Consider the following 27,088-nt stretch of genomic DNA (forward strand, 5'->3'; position numbering starts at 1 on the left):
TATATAATATCTGAAATTTTATTAACTATATGGGTTAATTAGCACACAGCACTGCCTTATCAACGAGTTCAAGCCAGTTCCGCATTAAAACAATGATTACTATAAATGAAAACCCTCGTAACCTGTAGGTAAATAAAATATCGGTATAATTGTGTAACTTAATTCTCTAGTCTAGATTATATAATGGCTTAACGTCTCCTTCCAACTTGGGACCAGCCCTCCTCGCCTTCTGGCTGAGATTGCTGCTCGCGAGCTGCTGCTAAAACAAAAAAAACATTAGTATACAAAACAGATTTTTAAATGTCTAAAGTTAATTTTTCCTTGAATGATTGTTGATAAATATTATAATTTATAAGTAACTAATCCCCAGTACACGGTCCTTTTTTGAAAATGATTACAAGTCTTAAAATGGTTTGCTTAATTTGAGCGAGTCTACCACTTTCTGAAAATTTTCAGAGTGCAGGTGACAACACCTAAACCTGTAGGTCTAGCGAGGTTATGTTTTGTTATTGCGCGGTACAGTATTGTTATTACAAAACCAATGAACTGTCAATACGGATGGAACGGCCCCGTCCCATTCAAATAGTGAAGCAAGATTGACTCCAACATACAAGAGAGAGGTCCTGAGAGAGACAGAGAATTTGTCAGGTAAAATTTGACAGGCGGTATAATATATCAACTTAAATCGGGGAAATGGACCTCATATTTTTTTAACTTGGTATCAGAGCTGATAGGCAGTTTTTAAAAATTAAGTTAAGTTAATAAAATTTAAAAAATATGAGGCCTGTTTTCCTGATTTAAGTATATATAGGCAACTGGAATTACACGACCTGTCAAATTTTACCTGAAATATTCTCTGTCTCTCTAGGACCTCTCTCTTGTATGTTGGCGGCATTAATTTTCTTCATGCCTATTCCATCAGTATTGACAGTTCGTTGTACAAAACTCTTAATTTTAGATTGAAAGTACTTATAATTAACTACAAAAGATTGTCGATCTCTTGTCAGACAAATTTACAGCCTCGTTTCTTTATAGTCCTGGATACCGCGTACCAAAGAAAAGTTGATTAGCAAGTTGAAAATTTGTTAATAGCTTAACAGTGTCTAGTCGGACAAACTTTGATGTACGGGAACACTGGAACAGGGGAAGTTTTAATTGTGGAACAGTTTAATAATTTGGAACGTCAGATTAAGAAAACGCCCCATGTATTTTGTCGGACAGAAGTTTCAATTGATTTGTTACCGTTTCATTAAACTCTCATGCAAAAATCAGACTGCTATTTATCACCAATATAATTCCTGTCATTTCACATGTTTTTCGTGTTGGACTTATTAAAATGCCCAGTTGGTGATAAATACCAGTCTGATTTTTGCACGAGAGTTTAATGAAATGGTAACAAATCAATTGGAAGTTCTGTCCGACAAAATACATGGAACGTTTTCGTAATCTGACGTTCCAAATTTTTAACCTGTTCCACAATTAAAACTTCCCTTGTTCCAGTGTTCCCGTACATCAAAGTTTATCCGACTAGACACCGTTAAGTTATTAACAAATTTTCAGCTTGCTATTAATCAATTTTTTTTGGTACGCGGGATCCAGGACTATTAGTCCGACCGACAACGTAAAAATGTTAATTATGGCAGGTTATGTTTTGCGATTACAAAATTTCGGACACGAATCACAAGTGATAGATTGGAGGTTTCTTTATCCAAATATAGCAGTCGGATAAAAATTGGGTATCAGATAGCCAGTCTGATAAATTAAATTCAATTAATTAAGATTAAGATTCAAACGTCCGCCTATTAGTCAGGGATCCCAGGCCTATTTTCACCATTTACTACTACAAGCTTATTTTTCGCGAGTGCTTCATTTTGATGAGACACCCAACTTTTTTCCTTACAACAATTTCCGTATGTGGTAGATAAAGATGTGATGAAATTGTTGATTTGACGATTCTCAAAAATTTATTTAGGTACATTATTATAGATACTAAAATAATATATTATTAAAATGAATAAAGGAATTTTACCGTTTATTAACCGTCATTCAATGTTTACATATCGACGAAAGTACTGGACAGACTGCGTGGCTTGTCGCATTAGGCTTTTATAAGATTAGATTCGGCGATTTATTAATTTTTTTATGTTATTACAGAGTCAAATATCACGAATGAACAAAATGAAGAGGAGAGAAATGAAGATCAGAGTGATGCTAGTAGCGAAGATGATGAAGATTTATCTGATGAGAATTAATTTTTTGTTTATGTAAAAACACACATTTTTGTACTTGTATAAGAAAATAAAGTATTTAAATTTAAAGAAATACGTTTTCACTTTATGTTTGTTACAAATAGGGAAACGAAAATAACAATTCTTGTGGGACTAACAATACATACCTGTTTTCTTGTAGGACATTGTTTTACTTGGATGAAAAATACACTAACCTATCAAGTGATACCTTTGTCCTACTGTTACCAGGCGCGTAGATAGGTTTTTTTTCTAGGGGGGGTACTTAGTATCTTATTTTAAGTGCCGAGAGCAATTTTTTGCGCCAGGTACCACGCTCAAACAGCTAGGTAAATTTGAACTTTTATTAAAGTTTATTTACACAAGAAAATACAGAAGTAACAAACAAAAATCATTGAAAACCTGTCTATATCAGTCAATAATAAAAAAATACAAATCAACATATAATTAAACAAACATAACACGAACTCATTTTATATATGTTATATATTCTAGGTAAAAGTAAAAAAAAATCAATTCCACTATTAGGTAATATAGGTAAAATAACTTAAAATGCAAAACTCATCATTAGGTCTATTTAACAAAATATTACACCACAGTAACTAGATTATGAAACAAAGTCAATTTTTCTTGTCCGTTGCTTTGAAAACCTATCAATAACAGCATCGATATTTATTTCAATATCTCTTTGTATATTTAATAAACAATCCAACTAGTCTTTCCTGACACATCGTAGACCGTAACCATGATTTTAGTCTCTTAAGTGTGGAAAATGAGCATTCTATTAGAATGCTTCTTAGGGGGGTACTGTCCCCCAGTACCCCCCCTTATCTACGCTGGTGACTGTTACTAATAAAAAAATGGTTTTGTGGTATTAACAACTTTTGAAAGTAGGACCAGGACAACGTACCACACAATTTGTAGAACAATGTGAGTGTTAAATTATATAAATATTAACTAACCAACAAAAAAAATCAGGTGGTTAGTAATCATTTTCCATGACCTCGTTAATGATACATGTTGAAAAGGGGGGACTCTGTGATAAAACCTTTCATTTTGTAGGACAAATATTTTTTGGGTTAATTTGGATAATTATCTTGAAAATTAACAAAAAGAAACAGTAATAAATTTTTGAGAATCGTCAAATCAACATATTTCATCCCTGCTATCTTTGTTATCTACCACATACGGAAATTGTTGTAAGGAAAAAAGTTGGGCGTCTCGTCAAAATGAAGCTACTCACTAAAAATTAGCTTGTTAGTAGTAAATGGTGAAAATAGGCCTGGGATCCCTGACTATATGACTATTTGTCAAAAAAGTTGACGTTTTTCAATTCTCTACTTGTTTTTACGTCATTTTAATTTGTTTTAAATACGTATTTTTAGATAAAATCTAACGCGCGACGGATCGTGTGACAGAAAAGAGCACGATTGCTTCCGAGTTAAGTGTTTACGTAACTTACATAATATCGTATTAAATTGACATAAAAATTTCAAGTATACACTTACGTTTTTCTCTGGTCATCGGAGTTCCCCTTCTATCGTCTCTCTTAGAATCATCTCTACGATCGGTCTCTCGGTTAGCACTCCTCCATGCTGATTCTGGAGCAGCTTCTCTTCTCATAGGAGTAGAACGACGGTCATCGTCAGTCTTTCTACGCCAAGTACCTTCGTCCCCGCCTCTTCGGTCCCTGTCGTCTCTACGATCACGATCGTCTCGGCGGTCCCGGTTATCATCTCTTCCGCCACGGTCGTCTCTTCTCTCTCTATCATCTCTACGCTCCCTGTCGTCTCTCCTATCCCTATCATCTCTACGATCTCTGTCGTCTCTCCTATCCCTGTTATCTCTGTCGTCTCTCCTCTCCCTATCGTCCCTGCGATCCCCACGATTATCCCGATTATCTCTCGTGAATCTGACACCACCTTCTCTGTCTCTGTCGCCAAATCTTCCGCTGTCGCGGTTGCCAAATCTTCCGCCGTCTCCGCCGCGACGTTCACCTTGGCGATCGTCTCTGCGATCTTCCCTTTTATCGTCATTCCTCCAAGAAGAAGTAGTGGTGTTGTCGCCTTTTGGGGGTTCTTCAGCATTTGATCGGAAACGAGATGCTACATAAAAAATCATACATAAATTACAAATGTTTCATTAAAAATAATGATATTTCTAGTTCACAAAAGTTCTAGTTCTATTGCAAAATGTGTAGTTCACAAAAGTATTAAGATACAGGGTGTTTGGTAGGTCGATCGAAATTTTTTAAGGGATAATAGGGGACGCCATTTGCAAAATTTTTTGCTAATAATGTATCGCTCAAACTGTTAAGGTTTCCGAAATAAAGTTAAATTTGTCAATATTCGACAACCGTCTATTTCTCGTTTAAAAATTATCTAGGCATACTACCTCCCTGTTTTACGAATGGAATAAAAATGTAAACCTACAACACTGACTCTTCGCATACAATTTCCATCAGCTACCGTCATTCTCCGAACGCATAAAAAACAAAAAACAATCTACCTACTATGCTAACAAACAATCTACCTGCTATGAAGTGGTTTATTTTGGTTTATAAACATGGTTATTGTATGCGTATGAAAGGTGCGTTTTACTGTTTTGACATCCGAATTGTGTTTGGAGTTGCATTAACAACGAAGGGTTTTTGCAATCTGAGCAAGTAATACGTAAGGCATTTTGTATGTCAGGGAAGTATCTCGCTTAGATAATTATTTTTAAAAATAAAATAGACGAGCAGCCTTATTTTCGAATATTGACAATTTAACTTTATTTCGGAAACCTTAACAGTTTGAGTGATACATTATTAGCAAAAATTTTTGCAAATGGCGTCCCCTATTATCCCTTAAAAAATTTCCATCGACCTACCAAACACCCTATATATACGATACTAATTCCCTCATAGCAAAACCTTATTACCAACAGATGGCCAACTGATGATTACCATGAATGATTACCAACTAGGCAAGGTTTAGAAACAAGAGAAGCAGTAGCAGCAATACAGGTACTGGTCCAAAATTGTTACGATCAGAGGAAGGATGTGTTCCTGTGCTTTTTAGATTATGAAAACGCGTTTGATCGTGTCCAACACCTTGTGTCCAACACCACAAGCTAATGCAGATCCTCAAGAAACTTAATATAGACTAAAAAGACATAAGACGCATTGAAAACTATACTGGTATCAAACGACACAATTAAAAATAGACAATTCTATATCCAAACTTATACATATAAGAAGGGGTGTTCGACAGGGATGTGTGCTTTCCATATTTCACATTTATTTGGAAGCCATATTTTTAGAGTCTTTGGAAGATGCAAAGATGAGAATCAAAGTAAATGGAGTATTGATCAACAACATACGATATGCTGATGATGGTTTGTTAATTTGTGACAACATAGTCAATCTTCAACAACTTGTCACTATAATCGGAGAATACAGTAAAAGAATGGGATTAGAGATTAACACCAAAAAGACCAAATTCATGATCATCTCCAGAAACTTGGATGCACTGAAAACACCACCAAAACACTGAATACCAAGTCCATTGAAAGAGTTAGCAAATTTAAATACCTGGGAACGTGGCTTTTTGAAGACTGGGCATCGGACAGGGAAGTAAAATGTTGCATTGAGCAAGCTCGACAAGCTTTTGTAAAATTCAGGAAGGTGACTGACCTATTCAGAGTTCGATCTTCAACTGAGACTAAGGTTTACTAAGTGCTACATATGGTCGGGCTGCTATATGGCGTAGATGGCTGGACACTCAAAACTCTGATTTTCATAATAATAATTTTTAACTGAGTTATTAAGACTTGAAAATGGTCATTTTAACCATTTTTCGAATTCTAAATCGCGTATAACTCAACAACAATCAATTTTAGAGAAAAATCACAAGAAACCTTTTTTGCTCCGAATGACCCAAATGATCTAAAAAAAATGTTTAAACCAACTGTTTTTTTTTCTTAAAAGAACCAGTTAGTTTAAATCTGGTTTTTTATTTTTATTTTTTTACTGAGCCTCCAAACTGGTGTTTTTGTTTGAAGTTTTTACTGCAGCTGCCGCAAATGAAGAAAATTAAGATAAATAATTTCTATTTTTTTACTTTTGAACTTAGTTATTTTGAATATTATAACGTTTGATAATGTTTTTTTTTGTTATATTAATTTGTTGTGTGTGTAAATAAAAATAAAAGTTGTCTAAATCATTTGTTTCATTGTTTATGAGGTAATTTTATAAAATAATTTATTCATTTTTAAAGTTTTTAGATTTATTATACCGGGTGTCCACTTATATTTTCCCCCATTTTAACTGCCTATAACTTCTAAACGGCTTAAGATAGAAATATGCGGTTTTTGCTGAAATGTTTTATTTTAGTAAAAGTTTTGTCTGAATGGATTGAATTTTTTGTATCGCTTTCAAATACGAAAAAAAATGGCGGATTTTTGAAAAAAACGTTGTTGACTTTTTTTTAATGGAACACCCAATATTTTTTTCTAAATTGAAAGAAAGGTCATTCACCTATCCAGCGATATAAAGTTATTAATTGTTAAAAGTAATTAACTGAGTAATTAATTTTTAAAATAAGAGGTGCAACGTGGATATCACATACCTAAATAACATAACTATGCAAAATGTTATTATGTTATGTGATTTCCACATTACATATCTCATTTTAAAAGTTAATTGCTCAGTCATTTGACAACCGATTTTAAAAATTTTTATATCGCTGGATAGGTAAATGACCGTTTTTTCAAGTTACAAAAAAATATACTGGGTGTTTTAATAAAAAAAGTCAACAACGTATTTTTTTTCAAAAATCCGCCATTTTTTATTTAAAAGCGATATAAAAAATGGTCATTTACCTAAAAACTTGCAAAAACGGCCATTTACCTATCCAGCGACATAAAATTTATTAAAGTCTGTTGTCAAATGACTGAGCAATTAATTTTTAAAATGAGAGATGCAATGTGGAAATCACATAACATAATATCAATTTGCTTAGTTATGTTATTTAGGTATGTGATATCCACGTTGCACCTCTCATTTTAAAAATTAAACTCAGTGATTTGACAACCGATTTTGAAAAACTTTATATCGCTGGATACGTGAATGACCTTTCTTTCAATTTACAAAAAAATATACTGGGTGTTCCATTAAAAAAAAGTCAACAACGTTTTTTTCAAAAATCCGCCATTTTTTTTCGTATTTGAAAGCGATATAAAAAATTCAAGCCATTCAGACAAAACTTTTACTAAAAAAAAAAAAACATTTCAGCGAAAACCGCATATTTCTATCTTGAGCCGTTTAGAATTTATAGGCAGTTAAAATGGGGGAAAATATAAGTGGACACCCAGTACTTTGTATCAAAAAAACCTGGTTTAAACCAAATAAATCTGGTTTAAACCAAAAAACCTGGATTTTTTGGGTTTTTCGAAAAAACCTTGGTTTTTGCCAACCTTTCATGTTTTTCTCTGGGGTATGTAGTTCAGGTAAAAATTTAAAAGGTTTATCGAAATACATACTATGATATTTTTTATAAGGTAAGACTAATAATAAAGAATCCACACAAAAATAAAACAAAGAACTTACCTCTCCAAGGTTCATTTTTGGGTTCGTCAGCAGGTTTCTCGTCCCTCCTCCAAGAAGAGCTATTCTTGGGGTCTTTCCTCCAAGAATCTTTTCCTTTGTCGCTGCTTTCTTTCTCCATTGCTAATTTCTTTTCGATTTCTTCCTCTTTAGCTTTCTGCATTGTCCAAGCTCTATCCAAACTCTCTTGATGTTCCTTCTTCTTCCTTTCTTGTTCCTCCTTTAGCGCGCGTTCTTGTTGCTCCTGTTCTTTTCTCGCTATTTCCTCTAATCTCTCCCTTTCTTCTTCTTCGCGACGTCTCTTTTCGTTGGCTCTACGTTCGGCTTCTTCTTCCTTTTCTTTGATATATGTAGCACGGCGTTCCTCTTTTCTTTGGATCTTTCTTTCCAAAAGCCTCTTCTTTCTTTCCTCGCTCAACATCTTCTCGAATTCCTTAAGATTGTCTTCGTAGACAATGTTTCTCTCCTTCTTTAATTTCGAGATGAATTCATCTTTGTCGACTTTCATGCGTAGCAAACGGTCCCTCGTTGCGACGGCCAGCTTGCGCTCTTCAATTGCTGCAGCGATTCGCTCTTTCTCTTGTTGCTCCCAGAAGTTCTGATCCTGTAATTGACGTTCTTGCATATTGGCTTGAAGTAGAGGGATTTCTTCCAACCGCTTGGCACGCTCGAAATAGTCTACCTTCTTTTCTTGAGATTTGAGCTTGGCTTGAAGTTCGCGACGTTCCTTTTGTAGCTCTTCTGCTTCTTTCACCGCTATTTGGTCTGCATCAAGCTTTTTGATATCCTAAGAGATTAAATTGTGATAGAAATTTGGAATTTTATCAGAACGAAAATATTATACTCACGTCTTCATCCATTTTCTTCAGAATCTTCTGACCATGACCAGTCTGTCTGATTTGTTGTAGTTTTTCCTTTAAGTGTCTGTCTTTAACCTGCTGGATTTCATTTAGAGCACGTTTCCGCTCTCTTTCTTCTCTTTCTTGGTCCAATCGTTTTTGTTCGGCCAGTAAGTGCTGCCGTTGCATTTCTTCCAATCTAAAATAAACACATTTATATTAACATTCAATCCGAATAAACGATTGCAAAATGTGCTCTAATGCCCCACCCTGTATGGCATGTGTTCTTCCCTTAAAAATTTTAAACTATACATATTATATGAACTAACCTTTTCTGCTCCTCTTCTTCCCTGACTGTATTCAAACGCTCAATATATTCCTTTCTGTCCTCAATAATCTTGTGCCTTTGTAAAATTTTCTGGTGTTCTCTAACCTTTGTTTCGTGATAATTCTGAACCATAACAGCTCTAAGTTTTTCGCGTTCAAGCTAAAAGATAACATAAAAATTATAAATTACTAATAGGATCAATAGATACTATTGCTCAATCACTGTACATTGAATAAATAGAAAAAAGTGTGAATGTGAAGGGTACATTCCATGTCAAATCACTCAGGCAAAATCACTTTTGGATCTCCGATTTTTTCTGAAACTTGGTGTATAGCTTCTGCGGGACGTAAAAATAAGATATTTAAGGTCAAAAAGTCTTCTTCTTTTTTTTTTCTCAAAATGTTATTTTATGCGATTTTACAGTGATTTGGTGTTTATTTAACCCGCTAGCAGTCGATAAAATAAACTTCCGTGCATAGAAATCGGCCCACTTAAAAATTTTGTCATTTTCGATGTCTCATATTTCCTAAACCTGTTGGCCGATTTAAGTGATTTGAACATGTTATAGCCTGATTCTTTAACAATATCACTGTTAGAATATTGTTGCTAAACAGGTAAATTTTAATTGTATACCGGGTGTACCAATCAAACTGTGTTTTTTCTCAAAGTTTGCATCACCCTGTGGAATATTCTAGCATTTATAAAATACTGAAATTAAAACCCAACTATAGCATCAGGTTTTCTTAACATTCTGCTTTTTGATTCATTCGTTTATGTTTGATAATAAAAAAGTTAAATACTTTAACAACTACTAGTCATGTTCTTCATCAATGCACAGTGTTTTTAAATAAGTATGGCAAACTTTAATGGGTAATTCTGCATGAAAAAATAATGACAGTTGGCTTTATAAACGTATGTCCACCAATGTTTCGTTTCTGAGATACGGGATGTTGATTTTTTTCTTACATACTGACGATTTATTTATTGCTTTAAAACCAGTTGAGATATGCAAATGAAATTTGGTAGGTTAAGAGCTAGTTATTGCGGATTTTTTGACATAAAATTATGAATTTTATATTCACCATTAGCGCGCATACGTGTAATATGACCCATCATATGACTCGTATGCACGCTAATGGTGAATATAAAATTCTTAAGTTTATGTCAAAAAATCCGCAATAAAACCTATCCACTCTTAAAACCTACGAAATTTCATTTGCATATCTCAACTGGTTTTAAAGCAATAAATAAATCGTCAGTGTGTAAGAAAAAATTCAACGTCCCGTTTCTCGGAAACGAAACATTGGCGGACATACGTTTATAAAGCCAACTGTCATTATTTTTTCATGCAGAATTACCACTTAAAGTTTGTCGCACTTATTGAAAAACACCGTGTATTGATGAAGAACATGACTAGTAGCTGTTAAAGTATTTAACTTTTTTATTATCAAACAGAAACGAATGAATCAACAATCAGAATGTTAAGAAAATCTGATGATATAGTTGGGTTTTAATTTCAGTATTTTATAAATGCTAGAATATTCCACAGGGTGATGCAAACTTTGAGAAAAAAACTCAGTTTGATTTGTACACCCGGTATACAATTAAAATTTACCTGTTTAGCAACAATATTATAACAGTGGTATTGTTAAAGAATCAGGCTATAACATGTTCAAAAAATCACTTAATACTCTGGGCTAATTAGCAAAATACAAGCAAAAGTTATTTACCAGCAATTTTATTGCTGGAATCGAATCTTATTATTGTATGTATTAATAATATAGGTATGCAAAGTCCGCAGATAGTGTGCTACTTTTTTTATAAACAAAATGGCGCCCGAAAATCGTGTTTTTTTTCAATTTTTGCTCTATAACTCCAAAGCTTTTACCTTTACACCAAAAACACTCAAATAAAAATTGACCGCAATTAAATTCTGCACAGAGACGTGTCTTTCCCGATTCAGTTCGACGAAAACTTTCCCCGGAAAAAGCGGGTTTTTCCAACAAGGTCTTTAATTTTCAACTAAAATTTTAGATAAGTAATTGTCAATCAATATTTAAATAACTTGGTAGTGTAAAAGCCCTTTTCATATAGATTATAATTCCAGAAGCCCATGGAAATTGAATAAACAGTTTAGCAACAATTGAATTGTTAATTAAAAATTTACGGTCGCTCTAATAACGACAATAATTACGATGCATAAGAATAACTATGATTTTTTCATAAAAAGACACTATACCTATCTAATGTACTTTACTGAATTAAAATTGGACTATTTAGGCGGCCTCAGGAATATTTTAAAATTATAAACAATTTTTGGGCTTATAAACAAATAGAATATCTCAGGAAATATTAAACTAAATTAAATTGTGAAAACGGAATTCGAAAGACAGCGGCAGGACGCTTCTTTTAAAAGAAAAAACGTTTAATTATGATGAGTGGTTCCTGAGATACAACCAGTCAAAGTTGACCGGAATTTACGGCAAAGATATAAACAATAGGATCATAATTTTTAAACCATCACCTTTTTATTTTTGTCCTCTTTCTCCACACCAATTTTCATATCTTTAAAATACTCATAACATATATTATTATAATAAAAACTATCGATAATACGTGTGAAAATTGCCAAAAATAGCAAAATTCCAATCAAAAATTAGGTTGGCGAAAATGTAACCCTCAAAGTTCAAAATCGATATACGTTAAAAAAATGCATTTTTTCGGCTTCCCATGGAGCAATTTCCTTCATTCTTTTTTTTTTGTTCCCTAATAACTCGAGTAGGGCCATCGAACTAACGCATTATTAAATGTCAAACTTGCTTTTGTTTTGTTATAATAGATTAATTTATTTATAAGAACAGAAAACTACATATTTTTTCCACTTGTAGGCTTTTTTTTAGATAAACTTACTACAAGTGTTCCTTTTAAAGTTAAAAACATAAATATTCTCATTTGAACGCTGTATAATTATTTAAACAATTTTTATTTAAACAAATTAAAATTTTGTGTTATAATAAATAAATTAATTTATTATAACAAAACAAAAGCAAGTTTGACATTTAATAATGCGTTAGTTCGGTGGCTCTACTCGAATTACTTGGGAACAAAAAAAGAATGAAGGAAATTGCTCCATGAGAAGCCGAGAAAATGCATTTTTTTAGCGTATACCGATTTTGAACTTTGAGGGTTACATTTTCTCCAACCTAATTTTTGATTGGAATTTTGCCATTTTTGACAATTTTCACACGTATTATCGATAGTTTTTATTATAATAATATATGTTATGAGTATTTTAAGCATATGAAAATTGGTGTGGCGAAAGAGGACAAAAATAAAAAGGTGATGGTTTGAAAATTATGATCCTATTGTTTATATCTTTGCCGTAAATTCCGGTCAAATTTGACCGGTTGTATCTCAGGGACTACTCATCATAATTAAACGTTTTTTCTTTTGAAAGAAGCGTCCTGCCGCTGTTTTTCGAATAACGTTTTTATAATTTAATTTAGTTTAATATTTCCCGAGATATTCTATTTGTTTATAAGCCAAAAAATTCTTTATAATTTTAAAATATTCCTGAGGCCGCTTAAATAGTCCAATTTCAATTCTGTAAAGTACATTAGATAGGTATAGTGCCTTTTTATGAAAAAATCATAGTTATTCTTATGCATCATAATTACTGTCGTTATTATAGCGACCGTAAATTTTTAATTAACAATTCAATTGTTGCTAAACTGTTCGCTCAATTTCGATCGTCTTCTGGAATTATAATCTATACGAAAAGGGCTTTTACATTACCAAGCTGTTTAATTATTGATTAACAATTACTTATCTAAAATTTAGTTGAAAATTAAAGATTTTGTTGGAAAAACCCGCTTTTTCCGGGGAAAGTTTTCATCGAAGTAAATCGGAAAAAACACGTCTCTATGCAGAATTTAATTGCGGTGAATTTTTATTTGAGGGTTTTTGGTGTAAAGTTAAAATCTTTGGAGTTATAGAGCAAAAATTGAAAAAAAACACGATTTTCGGGCGCCATTTTGTTTATAAAAAAAGTAGCACACTATCTGCGGACTTTGTATACCTATATTATTAATATATACAATCATAAGATTCGATTCCAGCAATAATATTGCTGGTAAATAACTTTTCCCAAAAATGGCCTATTCTCCGATAATCAGCCCAGACTATTAAATCGGCCAACAGATTTAGGAAATATGAGACATCAAAAATGACCAAATTTTTAAGTGGGCCGATTTCTATGCACGTAAGTTTAGTTAGATAAAATCTAACATTTTCTCCTTTTTCGCAATAACTTGATGAAAAATTTTGCAATTTTGAAAAAATTTCGTAAGTGTCTCGAGGAAGGGTGTAGTAATGCGTAGATATTTTTTTTCTTCTTCTTTTTGTGGAATTTATGGCATTGGGGAGAGCCAATTAGCTTTAATAATTGTTAGAAATAATATTTCTAACATAGCAAGTAAATAAAAATACTATAAAATAAAAATTTGTTGTAAATTCGTATTTAAATTCGTATTGTGAGATAAAATTTAACACGCGACTGTTCACGTTACGTAAGTGAGCGTGACTGCTCCCGGGTTAAACAAATTTGCATTTTCTATCGTAAAGTATCTATCAATGGAAAAAATAATATTTTAATAGAAGGGACTCAAAAATGTCATTATATGGCATTATAACAAGTTATTTTGATTCGAAACAAGTTTTTGATCAAATTTTATAGTGTAGAAAACGTTAAAATACGTTTTTTACATTTTCCCCCATTCCCAAAATACATCATAATCGATTTAGCTGAAAATTTGCCCACAGATAGCCAAAACATAAGATTTTAAGTGGTTAGAAGAATTTGAATTATATTACAATACCAAAAAAGTTACATGCAATAATATGAGACTCAAAGGTATATTAGTCCAGTTGGGATAGCATTTGACCTTGCATGCCGAGTTGTCCAAAATTTTATTTTTCTAATCTTTAGGGGGGTCAATAGTAGCTAAATTTAAAATCGCGAATGAATTCCTCCGTTACGATAGCTGCCATCTTGATTTTAAAGGAGAACCGTTTTTGCTCAATATCTCCGCCATTTTTAATTTTTTGACAAAAATGGTACAAACTGAAATTGTTCCAAATATATCGTATTTACAATTATTACAATTTCTTTTTAACAATTTTTGTCGTAAGGTCGATATTTTCCGAGTTAATTGTACTTACAGTAGACGCCTATATTTTTGACTATGATATTGCATGTAACTTTTTTGATATTGTAATATAATTCAAATCCTTCTAATCACTTAAAGTCCTTTTTGGCTATCTGTGGGCAAATTTTCAGCCAAATCGATTATGATGTATTTTGGGAATGAAGGAAAATGTAAAAAACAGTATTTTAACGTTTTCTACACTATAAAATTTGATCAAAAACTTGTTTTGAATCAAAATAACTTGTTATAATGCCATATAATGACATTTTTGAGTCCCTTCTATTAAAATATTATGTTTTCCGTTGATACTTTACGATAGAAAATGCAAATTTGTTTAAATAAATACTAAAACCCTGTAAAATCGCTTAAAATAACATTTTGAGAAAAATAAGAAGAAGAAGACAATTAGACCTTAAATGTTTTATTTCTACATTCTCCAGATGATATATACCAATTTTCAGACAAATCAGAGATTCAAAAGTTTCTTTTTTTATGCAAAATTGAGTGATTTGAAATGGAATCACCCAAAGAAAAACTATCTAAAAAATGTTTAAAATTAAATTATCCTTATTATTTGCCTGATTTGGCACCATGTGACTTTTATCCTTCAATATTACAAACTTTAAAAATGTTCGTAATTAAAGAAATTCAAAGAAAATTTTTTAAACAATGAGTTTGAATTCTTACCTTCTTCTTATTAGGATTAATGACTTGTATGGCTTGATTCAATACAGTAGACATGTTAATAAGTTGATTTCTGACTTGCTCACTAGGCATAACTTGCAAAGTGGGTCCCTCTGGTTTGTCCTCTCTTTGGCTTTCACTCAGGTCCATTCCAAAGTGGATACAGTCTTTGCCATGATCAATACGAATTTGCATATCATTGTGTCTCACACAATCAACCTAAAAATATATTAAAAGTAAGTTTTAATATGAAATAGTAATTTTTATGAAGAAGAATTTGTCAAAAGAATGGACTGCATTAAATATTTCTATATATTGTTCTTTCACTCTAATTCATTTTCAAACAAGTTGAATCAAAAAATAAAGTGAAACATACGTCAAAGTATATTTCATTGATACATACTGTCAGAGTGTCAGTGGTAATATTAGGAAATGGCTATTATCCCATGAACATATTTAATAAGGTTAATTTATTGAAGTGTTTATTTTTAAAACTAAATTAAAAAAAGTCACAACAAAAAGTTACTGTTGTTAAGAAGATTTAATATTAGTAGTGTAAAAATTGTAGTGTTCTTATGTTTGCTGACGATGTAAAACTGTTTAGAAAAATTCAATCCTGGGATGATGCTGTTATACTACAGGAAGATCTTAAATCTTTTTATGATTGATGCAGTTTAAACAGAATGTCACTTAATATAAACAAATGTCATAAAATGACGTTCTCGAGGAAAAGAAATCCAATTACATTCATTTATTATATTAATAACTTGCCATTAGCCTCTAAAAATGAAGTATCAGATTTGGGAATCTGGTTAGACACCAAACTGTCATTCTCATGCCACATCAATCAAGTAACAAACAGGGCGATGAAAGTACTGGGATTTATCCAACGCACATCTGTAGACCTGTCTTTGTTCACATTTAGAAAACTTTATTGTGGTCTCGTTAGGCCCATTCTAGAATTTGGATCAGTTGTATGGTCCCCATCATACAACTGTTACATTGAACATATTGAAAGAGTCCAAAATAAATTTTTGAGGGTAGCAGCTTATAAGAGTGGATACAGGAGAGAGGAATATGACTATCAGTGGGTAAGAGATAGTCTAAATTTACCAACACTTGAGTCAAGGACATTGTTATATTTATGCTTCCTACACAAAGTTATTAATGCTTTCATAGATTGTCCTCAATTGATATCACTTTTTAGTCTTAAAGTTCCTAGTAGAAGCAACAGACAATCAGAAATCTTTTCAGTGCCATTTCACCACACTAATTTTGGTATAAATGAACCGACTACATGATTGGTTCGGAGGGCTAATAGCCTGCCAAGACAAATGGATATTTTTGACTCCAAAATTGGTTTGTTCAAAAAACAACTAAGGGGTATCTTACAATAAGTTTGTTGTAGTTCTGTATTGTTCTTACAATATGTTTGTTTGTATTATTCTGATGTGTTTATTATTTTAATAATTTATTATTGTTGAGGTGTAACTTATAAAAGTCTTGTTTGTGTGTAAAAGTTGTAGATGGATGCCGTAAATACATAAATAAAAAAAAGAAATATATTTATTTTTTTTAAATATAAAACCAAATAAACTTTATTGATAAATAAATACACCTTAATTGATTTATAAAACCAAATAAACAAAAAATGCAAATAAATCAATAAACTGTCACTGTCATTGAAAATTAGAAACGTCAAAATTCATAAGCTGTCGAAAGACATTCAGTATTGTTTATCCTTGTTTAACGTATTGTGGTTTCTATGAACAAGCGGCTTAATTTTGCGATACTAGTTTCTGTGAGTTAAAAACAGACCTAGTACAAAAAGTAGTTCGTGAATAATTTCGTGCATGGGGAAAGTTGGAGTGGAAGTACTATATTTGTAAAAGTTGTATCAAATATGTTATATTGTGATTAGAAGTTCCAATTACCTCGCTTATAGCATAGTAAAGAGTCCTCTAAATACCAACAAAATGGGATTGAACTTACCAAAAGTCTCTCCAGATGAAAAGGTGTAGTAAATTTGGCAATCTGGATCAACCTAGCAAATTCTATGGTCTGATAGACTTGTGCTATCTGTCTCACTAGACGCACCAGAGTTACATCTTGTAAAGCTGGCACATATTGTTGGAGGGCTGCATTTTCTTCAGATTCGAGAGATTTGATTACCTCATGCACTCTCTGACACAATAGTAAAGGATGGAACTCCACTTCCAGCCAATTGTACAAATCTTGTAGTTGTGGACTTGCCAGGTTCACAACATTAACTCTTACCTGAAATTGAACACAAATTATTAATTATCAACACATCAATTAAATTTAATATGTAATACACATCAATTTAATATGTAATAGATTTGTTTGTGACATTTGTATTGGATAATTGTATATTTGTAGTTTACTTAAATGTCCGTTATGTTTTTAGGTTTACTCTATGTTTAGTAGTTACGAAAGCTAACGTTTTCTGTATTGTATTTTACTATTATTGGGGTTATCCCGTTAATAAATAAATAAATAAACACGTTACTTAGATGAAATAAGTATTAAATTTTTACATGGGTTACTCTTGTTGTACAAAATGATACTATTAAAAAAATATATAGGCATTATTTATTTATTTATTAAATAATATTAAATATTTTTATAAATATTAAATATTTTAATAAATTTGTCTTTTATCAAAGATAAAATATTTCTGTTATACTTACAAGATCTCTCAAAAGACTAGCTCTAGTAGGTGGTTGAATCAGCCCCAATAAAACAGCTAAACGCTGAGCCTTCTCTAAAGGTGACTTGTCGGTTTCAATGAATCTATCAAACTCAGGGTGAGCGGAAGGCAACGGTATTGCTAGTGTAGCGATTAATACCCTACAGGCCATTCTACAATAAAAAATATTTTTGAGTTTGTGATCAAAATAACAGTTTTGAAAATATTCAACTATGACAAAAAAAAAATTTCTAAATACCATTTTTAACCTATTGTTATCTACTAAAGTATCAAATTTATACAAAAGTTACAACTGTGTTTTAATATTATTTGCCTTTTTCTTCTTTTGGCATGATAACCCTGGATGGGTCTTTGCCTGTCTAGCTATGTCCTTACATTCAGATCTCTCTTGTATCCTTCTCCTCCACTGTCTTATATTCATGGTTCTTAGGTCATCTTCCATGTCATTCAACCATCTCGCCCTGGGCCTTCCTTTTTTTTGCCTTCCTACCGGGTTTCACTGTAATATCTTCTTGTAGCTGAACATGTCCCAGCTATGACAATCTTTGACTTTTCACAAATTTACAATATCATGCACTTCATTAACCTCGTCGTTTCCCCTGATTCTCCATGTGCCGTCTTCTTCTTGCACCGGGCCATATACTTTTTTCAGTATCTTTCTCTCGAATGTTCTGAGTTATGCTTCATCTTTTTTCGTCATTATACAGGTTTCACAACCATAGGTTACTACGGGTCTAATCAAGGCTCTGTAGAGTCATTTTGGTTCTTCTGTCTAATAATTTCGATGTCATTAATCTTTTATTAGCATAGTATGTACGATTTCCACTAAAAATACTTGCATTAATTTCGCTACTTATGGAATTCTTGATTGATTTCTGTGCCCAGATATGTGAAGGCATTCATACATTCAATAGTATAGTTGTCTATTGCTATACTTTCATTCTCAAGTGTTAAAATCTGGTGCTTGGTACTATCAAAATATCAAAAATGGTGCTTGGTACTAAAAGTACTATCAAAATATTGTTCATTAAATTACTGAGCTGTCATATTGGCACATTTATTATTCATAAAAGACAATGAAATAATATCTACCCTCTCCGGAATAGAATAAACCATGGTAATAAATTTTCAAATAATACAAATTAATGCTTACGACCGATATTAACAAGAGAATCCTCTAATTTCATATTGTTTATGTGTGACAAATATGACAAAAAAAAACAAAAGCTGTGCGAAGCAAGAAATTAAAATCTAAACATAGGAGTACTAAATCTTCTAATTTAAGCAGGTAAATACAATTTAAAGTTTAAAAGTATTTTTAAATAAATAAAGTATTGGAAAGAACTTAAAAATTTAAAGACTAATATACAGATGATTTCAAGATCCTTAGAAATTAGGGTGATTCCTAATATTTGTTAAATCAACTATTCAACCTAGTTCTAGCTATTAACTATCATATGCTAAGAAGTAAACAGTACAATTGGACCCGCTTATTAGAATACCAGATAAACAAATATCCTTGTTTAAGGAATAAAAATGTGAGGTCCCAAAATGTTTTTACAATGCACATATGATCAGTTATTAGAATATCCCTGTTATAGGAATACTTTTGCTTGGCACAAAGGCTATTCCAATAAGCGGGTTTGACTGTACTACCTACCTTTGTAATTCCTCTGGAGTGATGTTCTTCTTCATCTCCTTTGACAACTGGAAGAACTTGAACAAAGCAGCAGCATGGAATAGATAATTACCAGCTTTCCAGAACACCATGGCTAGTTTCTGGTAATAGTTTGCCATGGTTTTTGGTACTGGACTCTTCTTGGACAAATTCATCAAGTTATGGATGTCTTCGATGGCCTTGTAGGCTTCCTAAAATAATTAGTAGTAAATTTTTATATTCGCACCCAATAAAACAGTAGTTTCTACATATACAGTAACCATCATACTACTAAACACATGGGCATATTGAGCTAATACAGTCCTGACCCTTCACTAGTTGAATTGTTTACCTTTATGTCTAGTGACATATTGGGACCGTGCAAGTTCGGCAAAGCGACCTCTATTTCTATGCTCTGTACTTTTATTCGCACTTTTAATTATATTGGCCAATTATATTAGTCCTGGTTGCTGGATAATTGTCAAGGTCATAGTCCAAAAAAATAATAAGAAGAAAAAATAAGATGCAGGTTATGTTATGCAAACATAAACAATTGTATGTAGTAAATAAAATTAATTAAAATGCAGTACTGCAAGCAAAATACAATTAATTAAATTTACCTTTATATAATAATTGCATATCATATCAATATTGTGGAGCAATATACAGAGAGAGTCTGTAATTTGGAATAAATTCAATATCTCAAATACTAATTGTTTTTTTGAAACATGCTTAGACCCGTCGATTAGTATTTCAAATTGTCCTTTTTGACATACAATAATAATGTATACAGAGTGTCCCAATTTAGAGATATGACGTCATCGTTGATTTTCTTAAATGGCAACATTGTCATTTTAATAGCTATTTTGATAGGGTGTGTAAAGTTATATACAACTGCAAAATATTAAATTTTTATTCTTTACCATTTACAAGATAATAAAAAATAACAAAGTTATGTCTGTAATTTGGAATAAATTCAATAATTAAAATACTAATTGTTTTTTTGAAAAATGCTCAGACCCGTCGATTAGTATTTCAAATTGTCATTATTCACATAAAATAATAACGTATACAGGGTGTCCCAAGTTAGAGATATGACATCATCGTTGATTTTCTTAAATGGCAACACTGTAATTTTGATAGCTATTTTGATAGGGTGTGTAAAGTTAGACACAACTGCAAAATTTTAAAATTTTTTCCCTACCATTTACAAGATAATAAAAAATAACAAAGTTATGAAAAACAAGTAATCAAATAATAATTTAATTTAATTATTTCAATTAAGCAAATACTCATAATTATGCCCTCAATTATTGTTAAATTGTCAATGGGCAACGTTATGAGCATTTTTTTGTTCGAAATAATTAAATTCAATTATTATTTGATTACTTGTTTTTCATAACTTTGTTATTTTTTATTATCTTGTAAATGGTAGGGAAAATTTTTTTAAATTTTGCAGTTGTGTATAACTTTACACACCCTATCAAAATAGCTATCAAAATGACAGTGTTGCCATTTATGAAAATCAACGATGACATCATATCTCTAAATTGGGACACCCTGTATACGTTATTATTGTATGTCAAAACTGACAATTTGAAATACTAATCGACTGGTCTAAGCATTTTTCAAAAAAACAATTAGTATTATAATTATTGAATCTATTCCAAATGACAGACATAACTTTGTTATTTACTATTATCTTGTAAATGGTTGAGAATAAAAATTTGATATTTGGCAGTTGTGTATAACTTGATACACCCTATCAAAATAGCTATCAAAATGACAGTGTTGCCATTTAAGAAAATTAACGATGACTTCATATCTCTAAATTGGGACACCCTGTATACATTATTATTGTATGTCAAAAAGGATAATTTGAAATACTAATCGACAGGTCTGAGCATTTTTCAAAAAAACAATTAGTATTTGAGATATTGAATTTATTCCAAATTACAGACTCTCTCTGTATAATGTTTCCGCTTCAATGACAGAAGGTATGAAATATACGTCAATTTGACAATATGAATTATTTAAGATAGTTGCAATATTTCTCCGCGACTCGCACACGGTTGTTTCTCGTTTCCCTTTCCAAGTACTTGCACACCGCGAATAGAACCTCAGAAAATGTATAGAAACCGAATATAAACATAGAAAGTTGACAGTTTATACAACTGTTGTAGTTGAAGTTTATAGTTGTCATTGTTAGTTGTAAAAATTATAAAGTACAGTAAAACCTCGATAGATCGGACCTCTATTTAATGGACTTCGGATATAATAAACAAAAATCTGATCAAATGTAAAAAGAATTTGGAATGCAAAAAAATAGGAAAAATCAAAATCTGTAAGAAAAATCATCAAGATGAACTGAAAAATCATCAAGATGAACTCAGCACTGTTTTGTGCTAACTCCGATGGATCGCATGGATTAACTGCTACAATTGTTGGCAAATCTAGTAAACCTAGAGTTGTCAAAGATATAATGCATCATCTGCCCGTTTTGTAAATGCAGTGAGAAAATTTCAAGAGAAGAAACTGGAAATACCGCCAAATGAGATGAAATGTTTATTGATTTACACAACGCTTCTGCTTATCCCCCTGAAAATATTCGACATTCAGAAGATGGCAACTTTAATTGTATCTTTTTTCCAAACTTATTCAACCCATGGATCAGTGAATAATTTTGGCAAACAAACGAGTATATTGCAGAAAGTTTTTAGATGAAGTAGAAAAGTAAAAAAGTAGCAAACGAAACTTGATTCCTTTTTTAACTAACAGATTTGTACACTGTATCTAAACACAGTACATATCTTCTAAAAAAGTATTTTTGATTGATTTTAAACCTATTTTTATATAACGGACTTTCGGCTTTAACGGACATCCCATCTCCCCAATTAGTCTGTTATATCCAGGTTTTACTGTATTGTAATATTGTTGGTGTTTGAATAAAGTTGTTTTAAAGCACAGTAATAATACTATTAACCTTAAGATAATCCAGGCATATGCTCCAACGACAAGCCACTCCGATGAAGAAATTGAAAAATTTTATGATGACCTAGAAACAGCATTACATACTACACCAGCATATTATACAATAATTATGGGCGACTTTAATGCGAAAATTGGCTTCAAACAAGATGATGCAGAAGTAGCAATGGGCAAGTATGGGTATGGCGACAGAAATGAACGAGGACAAAGACTGCTTAATTTCTTACACCAGGAAAATTTATCCATGATGAACTCTTTTTTCGATAAAAAGCCTCAGCGTAAATGGACATGGATAAGCCCAGATGGCAGTGTCAAAAATGAGATAGATTTTATCATAACAAACAGAAAAGAAATCATTAAAGACATTGAAATACTTAACAAATTTTCGGTAGGAAGCGACCACAGATTAATCCGAGCAAAGATACGATTAAATGTCAATTTCGAAAGAACCAAGATGATCTTCAAAACACGAAAGACGAAATGGATTCCCCCAGGAAACAACAACCTCTATGAAGATGTACTAACCAGACGTATACAAGACCTTGAAAACAACATAGAAGACATTGAACAAGCAAATAATGTCATAACGAAAGCACTAAAAGAAACAGAAAGGGAGTGCTGCCCGACTGTCGTGACCCATAAAGAAAAATTAAGCCAAAATACCAAAGAGTTAATAAGTAAAAGAAGACAATTGACGGAAAAATACGACTCCAACTACACAACACTGAAGAAATTAAATAAAGATATCCACCGATCAATCCGAAAAGACATAAGAGAAAACAACACAAGAGAAATAACTCACATAATTCAAGAAAACAAAGGTTTAAAAGTTTTGAGGCGTAATACGAATAACATCGGTAACAAAAATATGTACAAAATCAGAAACAAAGATGGCAACATTGCCACGGATAAAGCCGAAATCCTCAAGGTTGTCGAATCGTTTTATCGCGAAATGTATGAGAGCACCAACGAAAGGCAAGATCAGCCCCTGCCCAAAATCACAAACCAGGGATCAGAATTAATGCCAGAAGTAACACCACATGAAGTTAAAAAGGCACTTTCAGAAATGAAAAATAATAAATCCCCTGGCGATGACGGAATAGTAATCGAAGCAATCAAACAAGGTGGAAATAAAATTATCCAGGCTTTGGCCAAACTTTTCACCCAATGCATTTACCAAGGAAAAACTCCTTCTCAATGGAACAATGCAGTCATTGTTTTATTACACAAAAAGGGTGACATAACAGATCTGAAAAACTACCGTCCTATCAGTTTGCTATCACACATATATAAACTTTTCACAAAAATTATCAAAAAAAGACTGGAGGCTAAGTTAGACTTCTATCAACCTAGAGAACAAGCTGGATTTAGATCTGGATATAGCACTAACGACCACTTACTGGTAATAAAAAATCTAATAGAGAAGTCTGCGGAATACAACAAACCATTGGCACTGATATTCGTGGACTACGAGAAAGCATTTGATACCATAAGCCAGCAGAAAATGTTAAAAGCATTGACAGAATGCCGAATAGACCATCGCTACATTAACATGATCAAATATATCTACCAAACGGCAACGGCTAGCGTAAGACTGTCTGAACAACAAACAAATACATTCTGTATACAGCGAGGAGTACGGCAGGGAGACACCATCTCACCAAAGCTGTTCACAACCCTTTTAGAACACACATTTAAGAAGGCAGATCTAAACGAATATGGTATCAATATAAATGGAGAGAAGCTCAGTCATTTGAGATTCGCAGATGACATTGTCCTTATAGCCGATCGTATGGATGATGCAATAATAATGTTGAACAAATTATATTACGCTTCCTTAGAGGTCGGACTAAAGATTAATATCAACAAGACGCAAATAATGACTAATCTGGTGCTAAATCGTAATATTGTTGTTGATGGAATGGATATTGAGCAGACTGCATCTTATAAGTACTTAGGACATGAAATTCGGTTGGGACGAGATAACCAGACGTGCGAACTCCCACATCGCATAGGATTAGCCTGGGCAGCGTTTGGTAAACTTAACTATGTATTTAAATCGGACTTGCCCATATGCCTCAAAAGGAAAATCTTTGACCAATGTGTGTTGCCTGTACTCACTTATGGAGCCGAAACATTAACAATAACAAAAAAGGTAGTGAACAAGATTCGCGTAACTCAGAGGGCTATGGAGCGCCAGATGTTGGGTGTCTCCCTGAGAGACCGAATCCCAAACAAAGAAATACGCCGTAGAACAAAAACAACAGACGCTGTCGAAAAAATCGCGTCGCTAAGTGGAATTGGGCAGGACACGTCGCCAGATTGCCAGACAACCGATGGACAAAACGTATTGTCGAGTGGAGGCCGCGAGAAGAAGCACTACGGAGCAGAGGACGCCCACTAACCAGATGGGCCGATGATTTGAAACATGTTGTCGGTAACTGGATGCAAGCCGCACAAAATAGAGATGAATGGAAAGAGCTGAGGGAGACCTATGTCCAGCAGTGGACGCGTACGGGTTGATGATGATGATGATGATGAATAATACTATTACTTAATGTATTTTTTGTATGAAAAAACGATTATTTTGAATAGTTTCATGAGTTCACATGACATGGCAGACATGAAAGTCACAGGTGAGAATGGACCGGATTAGCCCAAGCGTAGCAATTAGGAACCCTTATGTCTACTGGCGTGGAGTTTACTGTACAGCATTTCATATCTTGTACATTCATTCTAAAGTTGTAGCATGTTAATATCATAAATATTAAGCACTTACTTGCCATAACTCCATCTGAATAGCAAAATCAAGTTGATGGAGCCTCGTTTCAAGATTAAGTTGTTGGGTTTCTGGTTTAGACATAGAAACATTTGCCATTTGTGTTGGTAATTTGCAGATATCCTCTAAATGTTTCCTCAATTTATCACATAATTTTCTAAATTCTGTTTTTCTATTATATTTCAAACAAAACTGGAAAGCCATCCTGGCTATATCATGATACAAGTTCTCAACATGTGCATTTGTACGCAAAAGTTCCAAACATTGACAGTAAGATTCCCAAAGGAACTTAACCCATGGAGTAAGAATTGTACGATCTGAACGGTCTTGGGCATCTTCTCCAGAAACAGCACTAAAAATATGTATTAAAAATTATAAAATACTATCGTAAATAGCATTTTAATGAGCCTACCTCAACAATATACTTTCAGGTGTAGCCAAATTATCTAAATCATCGATATCAATAACTGCTTGTGCTGACTGTTCTCTAGCATTCTCTGTTCTTTCTTCTGCCATCCGCAAATACCCTCTTATAACATTTTCAAGTGATCCTACATTCACTGACTGGAACATGTTCCTGTATTGGAAAAGACCTTCCTTGGCAATGTGAGATTTTTTCAGTTCTACACATAGATCCAGATATTTGAACATAATAGGTTCCAAAACGGATTCTGACCAATTGTACGCCCATTTTTTATTACGAAAAACTTCTTGGAGAGTATCAAGGGCTCTAGCTGGTTTTCCAACTTCGATGAATTCTAAAAAGATAATTGTGTAAATATAAGAAAACTACTTGCATCATCACTGCATCCATATGCAAGGATAATTTGTATACTAACCATTCGCTCGCTTTAAAGCGTTTTCCGGACGCTGACCGTATCGGGCCATCTTTACTGTGTTTATTTGTTGTATTCACTTCACATTTAAATATATAGAATAGTAAATAAAACTATTATCTTCTGAAATTTCGTCAAAGCAAACGTCAGTTGAAAGACAAAATTTCAGGCAAAATGGCCGGAAACCAGATAACCTTACTAGGTTCTTCCGGTAATACCCTCTTCTTCTCTTTTAGAACAAACTGTCTATTTTTTATAGACTCAAAATTACTTCAATCTTTTAAAAGAGTTATGTCAAAGAATACATATCTCTCACAAGAACCGACACGGACGGCGATTCTTTTGTTGTTAGCATGTACTTAATTTTAGTATCGAGTTGGCAAGTGTACACGCAAGTACACTGAGAAAAGTCTCGCACATTTCTGGCGTGTGGCGTGTATCAATAAAATTTTAGTTGCACTGAGAGAAAGGTTGCATGCAGGGCCGGCTTTTGTTGACATTCTTAATATGGTGGAATTATTTTTGATTTACAAAAGGTTGCAAATACATCACAAAGTAATGGTGAGAATTATATTGATTAAAACCATGGATAAAATACCTTTTTTATCCTGATTTTAGCATTGAAAGACCAATAATAAAATATATTATAGTGGCGTGACATTCACTAATTATTCTTTTTGGCTTATATTGATACAACGATACAAAATATAATTTGTTGCTTTCACCAATTTTGAAAAAGTGTGAACAAGTTGGTGAGAATTTGAACGACTTGGTGTGACCTAATAGGCTGTCTGTCCGTCCGACCGCGAATATAACTTCTTCAGTCACTATACCAGGTAGAATGACAAATGAGGTGTCAAATGAAAGCTTATAATCCATGGATGGTACTCAAGGTGAGACATTTGACCTAGACTGTCTGTCCGTCCGACCGGAAATGTAACTCCTCCGTCACTATACCAGGTAGAATCACAAATGAGGTGTCCAATGAAAGCTCATAATACATGGATGGTACTAAAGGTGGGAAATTTGACCTAGGACTTCCGGTTTTAGAAATGCGACCGGAAGTACTCTTTTAGTCACCGCAATAGCACAAGTGATATATTATTCGACGCGCATCCGCAAGACGAGAATAAATATATACTTCTGGTTTCATGACTGTCTGTCCGTCCGACCGCGAATACAACTCCTCAGTTACTAATACAGATA

At 32.8% G+C, this 27,088-nt stretch overlaps 1 protein-coding gene across 2 annotated transcripts; it reads right to left on the minus strand.

Moving 5' to 3' along the window:
• On the minus strand, nt 1–26,079 carry LOC114327425 (eukaryotic translation initiation factor 3 subunit A). 2 transcript variants are annotated; one of them, XM_028276041.2, is made up of 12 exons: nt 25,886–26,079; nt 25,459–25,804; nt 25,047–25,398; nt 19,283–19,491; nt 17,603–17,774; nt 16,884–17,168; nt 14,895–15,110; nt 9,002–9,159; nt 8,682–8,871; nt 7,837–8,620; nt 3,755–4,351; nt 1–256 (listed from the first exon to the last, which is right to left on the minus strand). In XM_028276041.2, the coding sequence occupies exons 1-12, from the start codon at nt 25,932–25,934 to the stop codon at nt 189–191; spliced, it is 3,426 nt and encodes a 1,141-aa protein (XP_028131842.1). In that variant the 5' UTR covers nt 25,935–26,079; the 3' UTR covers nt 1–188. The 2 variants fall into 2 exon arrangements, with proteins under 2 accessions (XP_028131842.1, XP_028131841.1); XM_028276040.2 differs by having other exon boundaries at nt 1–259.
• Between the last annotated feature and the right edge of the window lie 1,009 nt (nt 26,080–27,088).

The sequence above is a fragment of the Diabrotica virgifera genome, chromosome 2 (assembly GCF_917563875.1).
Source record: "Diabrotica virgifera virgifera chromosome 2, PGI_DIABVI_V3a".
Taxonomy (NCBI): domain Eukaryota; kingdom Metazoa; phylum Arthropoda; class Insecta; order Coleoptera; family Chrysomelidae; genus Diabrotica; species Diabrotica virgifera.